The sequence below is a fragment of the Ranitomeya variabilis genome, chromosome 4 (genome assembly GCF_051348905.1).
Source record: "Ranitomeya variabilis isolate aRanVar5 chromosome 4, aRanVar5.hap1, whole genome shotgun sequence".
Lineage (NCBI taxonomy): Eukaryota > Metazoa > Chordata > Amphibia > Anura > Dendrobatidae > Ranitomeya > Ranitomeya variabilis.
The window spans coordinates 296430587-296437645 of NC_135235.1; the positions used below are offsets into that span (position 1 = coordinate 296430587).

Below are 7059 nucleotides of genomic sequence, written 5' to 3' on the forward strand. Positions count from 1 at the left end.
AAGGCCAGTCAGGTTCTCCATTATTGATAAATCTGCGTTTGCATTGATATATAAATGAGGATGAAAAGCTATGGTAGATCTGAAGCATCTGTCACTCCAGCTCTATTTCCCCGCATCCTCCTGCTTTTACACTTAACACCATACTTTCAGCTATACTTCTACAGCGTCAGCATATAGGGTCAAATTGTAAGAAAACGTACTCTGTGGTATGGATGACCAGATGCCAGTGTATAAGAGTTATGTATAGTCACAGCACTCACCAACACTACACAAAAATGACACCCAACAATATGATATAAACAAATTCATTGATCTCACAAAATTGAATAAAAACTGCTGATAAAAATCTTATTGTGAAGGAAACCTCTCTTATATAAACCTTTTATTGAAATGTTACAATTTTATAGTAAATCACATCACATAAATGAGATCTTCCAGTTTCTGGCGTTAGAACAACGATGCACAATTTTTCATCCATACAAGGTCTCAAAGGTTTTTAATGTAAGATACAATATTATCCAAAGCCATCTTTCCGGATACCCCATCAGGGTGATGATAGAAGCTAACAATTCCATGGAAGCCATCTTTAGCATGATACCATGTGACCGGGACTCCATTTTCCTCCAGCTTTTTCTTGTAGATTATTCCTTCATCGCGAAGAACATCAAACTCGCATGTTAGTATGTAGGCCTGTGGTAGTTGTCGGATCACAGCATCATCGGAGAACAATGGAGAACATGGAAGGTCAAAAGCTTTCTTAACTTTCTCATAAACATCTTTATTAAAGGGCGCCATGATATGAGGTTTGTAGCCTTTGACCATAAATTCCTCAGAACTCAACCACTTACTTAATTTTTGTCTTATTTCAGGAGGAACATGGCTGCCCTTTATCATTTCTTTCGACAAAGAAGGATCATCACTTATATAGGTAATTAAGTAGTATAGACAACTTTCTTGGCTTAACAATGGGATCATCTTGTTTTGTTGGTACGAGGGTAAATTGAAGTCCGCCATCTGGAGCACTGGGTATATCATCACCTGGCCAAGAGGCTTTGGAATATCTGATCTCCCCACAAGAGCTTGACAAACCCCAGCTGTAAGATTGCCCCCGGCACTGTCTCCACATATTATAACAGAAGAAGGATCGACTCCATGTTCTTGTGCCGTCTTCAGAAAGTGAACTGTAGCCAAGACACAGTCATCAAATGCAGCCGGGCATCTGTGCTTTGGGGCTAAGCGGTACCTAAAATATATATTTAAAAAATAAATACTTTTTATTGGACCTTTATGATTAGGCTTGGGTCAATATCTGGATAATAAAGACCACCATATGCGTTGTTTACAACCTCTACCAAGTTCATATAGTTTGGAGGTACTTTGTATAAGGTATTATTGATTACTCCCGAAGCATAACCCAATGAAAATGAGCCTTGGTCAAGCCATGTTCCTCAGATGGAAAAACATTTTTTGGAGCTACTCTTGTTGGGAATCCTCCATACATAGACAGAAGATGTTTGAAGCAGGCAGCACCTTTATGACAATGTTTTAGTTGGAAATATAGAGGGAACTGATTATGGCAACCAATCACGTCAGCCTTTGTGTTCCAAAAATGGGAGCTACAATATGAGTTATTGCCGTGCACAATTTCTTTTTTCTTATCTCCCCATTTGGCACTTGATATGAAAACGAATACAGGTGCGGCAGTTCCCAAAACAACCAATCCAATTTTATTTCCAGCTGTTATTGGATTGGTTGCTTTAGACAACACACTTTTATACACATTAATTGTCCCTAGGCCTAAAAATTGAAGTGAAAAAAAAAAATCACATCTCATCATCACTACATAATTGAGAACCTGCCACAAGGTCAAAAGTGACAAGTTGTTGCTCTTATTTTATTCCCACTGCTCCCCTGATTATTCAGATTTTTATATTTTTAAAATCCATCATATGGTTCCAGAGACATGGGCTTTGTTTTTGAGTATTCATTTTTAATGTGTTTACAAGAGGGCGTGACTCATAGGATCCTCTGGGGCATGTCTGTAGGCAATTTTACATAATTACCCCCATATGCCACACCCCTTTCATAGAGATCATGAAAATAATGTCAAATAAAAAGGTCTACATCTCTAGAACTGTTTCGCAGATAAAAAAAAAAATATGAATGCTCAGGGGAGAAGAGGGAATAAAATTAGAGCACCATATGGCCATTTTTGACCTGGTGATAGATAGTCTTTAAATAAAACTTGAAGAAATTTTACAGTAATGTTGTGACCTTACCCAACAGAGACGACCACAGCTCCAGAATTCTTCGTTAGGTATCGGCAGAGAGCGTCATACGTGTCTAAACCAAATATATAAGTCATTAGTTATTGGGATCTATTCTCTTATTGATGTTATAGAAACTTTCCAATATCAGGACATATTAAATATCAATCATACATAGTTACATAGTTACATAGTTACATAGTTATTAAGGTTGAAGGAAGACTGTAAGTCCATCTAGTTCAACCCATAGCCTAACCTAACATGCCCTAACATGTTGATCCAGGGGAAGGCAAAAAAAACCCATGTGGTAAGAGTAAGCTCCACCATGGGGAAAAAAATTCCTTCCCGACCCCACATACGGCAATCAGACTAGTTCCCTGGATCAACGCCTTATCAAGGAATCTAGTGTATATATGTAACATTATACTTTTCCAGAAAGGCATCCAGTCCCCTCTTAAATTTAAGTAATGAATCACTCATTACAACATCATACGGCAGAGAGTTCCATAGTCTCACTGCTCTTACAGTAAAGAATCTGCGTCTGTTATTATGCTTAAACCTTTTTTCCTCCAGACGTAGAGGATGCCCCCTTGTCCCTGTCACCGGTCTATGATTAAAAAGATCATCAGAAAGGTCTTTGTACTGTCCCCTCATATATTTATACATTAAAATAAGATTACCCCTTAGCCTTCGTTTTTCCAAACTAAATAGCCCCAAGTGTAATAACCTATCTTGGTATTGCAGACCCCCCAGTCCTCTAATAACCTTGGTCGCTCTTCTCTGCACCCGCTCTAGTTCAGCTATGTCTTTCTTGTACACCGGAGACCAGAACTGTGCACAGTATTCTAAGTGTGGTCGCACTAGTGACTTGTATAGAGGTAAAATTATGTTCTCCTCATGAGCATCTATGCCTCTTTTAATGCATCCCATTATTTTATTTGCCTTTGTAGCAGCTGCCTGACACTGGCCACTAAATATGAGTTTGTCATCCACCCATACACCCAGGTCCTTTTCATTGACAGTTTTACCCAGAGTTTTAGAATTAAGCACATAGTTATACATCTTATTACTTCTACCCAAGTGCATGACCTTACATTTATCCCCATTAAAGCTCATTTGCCATTTATCAGCCCAAGCTTCTAGTTTACATAAATCATCCTGCAATATAAAATTGTCCTCCTCTGTATTGATTACCCTGCAGAGTTTAGTGTCATCTGCAAATATTGAAATTGTACTCTGAATGCCCCCTACAAGGTAATTAATAAATATGTTAAAAAGAAGAGGGCCCAATACTGACCCCTGTACTACCCCACTACTAACCGTTGCTATAGATGATAGTTGATGCTGTTGGCTACACGAGAAAAAGCCAGGTATTGTATATGTGCAAGTGGCGGTACCCTGCTTCTCCTTTCCTTTGTGATTATTGTTGCTTAGCCTTTACTGCTCAATGGGGTCACTCTTTTTCCCTGAAAGGTTGTTAGGAGGTTGAAAAGTGTCCCAACACCCGCTTACAAATAAATGGACTCAAAACAGATTGTACACAGTGTCACACTCATAATATATACAGTGGTGCACAGATTCTGACAGACAAAGTGTGTACAGAGTCATTGTCCCCTCAAAGCAGCACATCTTTATACCTGTATACATACATAATCTAATGAAATGAGCCATGATTGGTTATTGGATACATGTCAGACTCAAACAGAAAAAGTCCAAAATGCCCCAAATCTACTCCAGTAGCAGCATTGTAGATGAGATTGTGGATGAGATCTCATTTACACGGTGCAGAGAACTTTTTAGGAATCGAAATCCAGATTTCCAACCTTCACAATGCAACTTCAAGGTTTTTTTTTGCAGATTTTGCACCGTTGGATTTTCCCAACATCCTGTTTGAATATACCCTACAGCTGAGTGCATGAACCTTTAGACAAATGAATAAGTAAGTACGTCCCTTCATACAGTGGATCAATCTTTAAACTACAGAGTTTGATTTGCTTACTGATACTCCCCAACATGAATCCTCCTCCATGAAAGAACATGATTCCTTTTCTGCCACCAGCTGAAGGAGATCGGGGCTGGTAGACTCTCACCGGCACTCCTCCAAATTGTAAGTCTTTTGTGAAGATCTCTGGATCATCCTTCACCTTAGGCATTAATATTTTTTCTAGAGAATTAATAAACCCTGCAATGTTCCATACTCTGAGTTTGTCAAGAGCTTTCCCCTGTGGAGCAAAGAAAAGAAAAAGTGAAAAAATAACCTTATAGGCAATGTCCATTCTGCAATCAGTTATTATAGTAGAACAACTACTATTTCACCCCTTAGCGATTGCTGTGCTATCACTTTAGGCGCGGGCTCGGGAGCTGAGTCTGCTCCATTCAGTGCGGGTCCTGCCTGTTTATGCTGCCTCTGCTGTATGTCATTGGCCCTGTCTGTATCCTGCAGTATATTAGTATTGTAGCCAGGTATTTAAGATCTCCTTTGAAGACCAACCATTGTCAATTTCACAAAATAATGCAAAACTATAGGACCCGGGGTACTAATTATAAATGTAAAAAATATAAAAGGCTTATTGCAAAAAAAATCAATGCAGCCACATCCTGAATGGGGCAGAGATGTGTGCAATGCATGCACAGCCTCCTCTCCATTAATTGTCTATGGAACAGCTGAGCAAATATATTTTATGTTGGATTTTTTCAGGAGAAATAAGACTTTTCATTGATAGAATATTTTGAAGGAATTCTTCTGTCAAAAAAATCTTACAAAAATTAAAAAAAAATATGAAAAATGCACGTTTCTTCAATATTAGTGCAATTTTTTTTTACCAAATATAGTTTTTATATTTGTCTGTCTCTAGATTGATTTCTTTATTTGTTACGATTGCACGACATCTGATATGCTGGAGTATGTCATAATCTTAAAAATAACAATTGTCTAACCATTTTTTTTTTAGTTTTTTTATTTCTAATGTAAGAAATAAAAGGAAGGTCAGGTCATTTATCTTGCTGAGTTCCTAATCCTAATGTCAGTTCGGGTTAGGAAAAGACTAAATAATATAACGTGTATTGTAATCTGTGTGTTATATTTTTCTCTTTCGCAGGTGACAATTTTTCTCGGTTAGGATGGCTTTCTCAGCAGGTCCCAGTTTCTCCTCCACCTTTATTACAGAGTAAGTTTATTAGCAAAATTTGCAAATTTTCTGCTGTTTGCAATAAACTGATGAAACAAAAACAACTAAGAACACAACTAGTGCAACAAGAGGTTTCTCCAAAATCAACACAAAATCCACTTTTAGGGTATGTGCACACGTTGCGGATTCTTCTGCGGATTTTTCCGCAGCGGTTTTTGAAAATCCGCAGTGAAAAAACGCTGCAGTTTTCACTGCGGATTTTCATGCGGTTTCTTCTGCGGATTATTCTGCGGGTTTTCAACTGCACTTTCCTATTGGTGCATGTTGAAAACCGCTGCGGAATCCGCAGAAAGAAGTGACATGCTCCTTCTTTTTTTCCGCAGCGGTTCCGCAATGAATTTTCCGCATCGTGGGCACAGCGGTTTTTGTTTTCCATAGGGTAACATTGTACTGTACCCTGCATGGAAAACTGCTGTGGATCCGCAGCGTCAAATCCGCTGCGGATCCGCAGCAAAAACCGCAAAGTGTGCACGAAGCCTTACTGGTTACTGCAGTCTCAGAATTATTCATCTCCTTCATTACCAGCCTCTTTAGCACTTAGCAGATCCTCTCTGGCTGTTATAACCTGCTACAAACATGATGCATAGCTAGACGTTAGGTTCCGGCAGCATTCCTGAAGAATCTTAGCCAATTCCTCAAAAACCCTCAAGTGGGTGCAAAAGACATGAAGCAAAGTGCATGAAGTGAAAAGAATTACCTGTGGATTCCTGTAAGAACAATGTAAAGGAAAGAGACCAATAATTTCCACATGAAAAAAGCAGCAAAAAAAAGAAAACAACTAAAAATCAGCACAATTTTGCCTCCCCTATAGTATAGTAACTGTTTAGTAAAAAATAAATATTTGCCAGCTACATTGTGGCACTACCTGACCATGGCCTTTACATGCGGTTGTCAATGAGGTTTTCTCTAAAGTTTATGGGGTAAATTGTTGCAAAAGATAAAAAAAAAAGTAAAAAATAAATAGAATAGTAAGAAATGTAATAGAGCAAAAAAATGGAGATAAAACAAACGACAGAAAAAAGGAAATCTTCATCTTCAGACTATGGACTCACCAGGAGGAATGTGCCAGTGACAAATGTATGAAGTGTCTTCAGCATTTTAGGGTTTGCAATCCCCAGGGGGTACTCTGCTTTTGAGGATTCATACCAGGTGACCCCCAAAAATGTCAGAAGACACAAGACAAGAAAAATGCAGATTGCACAGAGCGGAGCAGCCAGTACTCCGAGCATTCTCGCAGATTTCCTTACTTGTGTCTTCACTTCCTGGATCCTATCCATAGTAATTGCAGGATAGCTGATGAGGCTCCTAAAGGCCCTTAAAGGGGAAGTAGCACTAGAAATTTATAGCAATATAATAATAGTATTTCAGTCCAAATTATAACATTTTGAAATCCCAAAACAACATTTCTGTATGGATCCTACTAATAACATTTCATGCCCCAGAGCCTCTGCTCTTCCCTTATCAGCTCCACACAGGCACATATTTAACCCCTTATGCCTAGGTCCCTATGTCATTTAAAAAGGACTAGTTTGCTGCCCCTATGTAGTAACATTTCTATTTATTTTTTAAGTCATAACTCTAGATCATTGAGCTGTTTCTCTGTT

General features: G+C 38.6%; 1 protein-coding gene across 1 annotated transcript; it reads right to left on the reverse strand.

Annotated features, from left to right (window-relative positions):
• Nucleotides 1–348: 348 nt before the first annotated feature.
• On the reverse strand, nt 349–6747 carry LOC143764571 (arylacetamide deacetylase-like 4). Its single transcript, XM_077250265.1, has 4 exons — nt 6508–6747; nt 4267–4489; nt 2280–2343; nt 349–1243 (listed from the first exon to the last, which is right to left on the reverse strand). The coding sequence occupies exons 1-4, from the start codon at nt 6730–6732 to the stop codon at nt 487–489; spliced, it is 1269 nt and encodes a 422-aa protein (XP_077106380.1). The 5' UTR covers nt 6733–6747; the 3' UTR covers nt 349–486.
• Between the last annotated feature and the right edge of the window lie 312 nt (nt 6748–7059).

Bases quoted from the DNA above. Each gene is read 5' to 3' on its own strand.
- LOC143764571 (XM_077250265.1), bottom strand. From the start codon at position 6,732: ATGGATAGGATCCAGGAAGTGAAGACACAAGTAAGGAAATCTGCGAGA. The intron at 4,490-6,507 runs GTGAGTCCATAG...TTTGCTCCACAG, and splicing joins TCACTGGCACATTCCTCCTG to GGGAAAGCTCTTGACAAACT. The intron at 1,244-2,279 runs GTAAGGTCACAA...TATATATTTTAG, and splicing joins GCTGTGGTCGTCTCTGTTGG to GTACCGCTTAGCCCCAAAGC.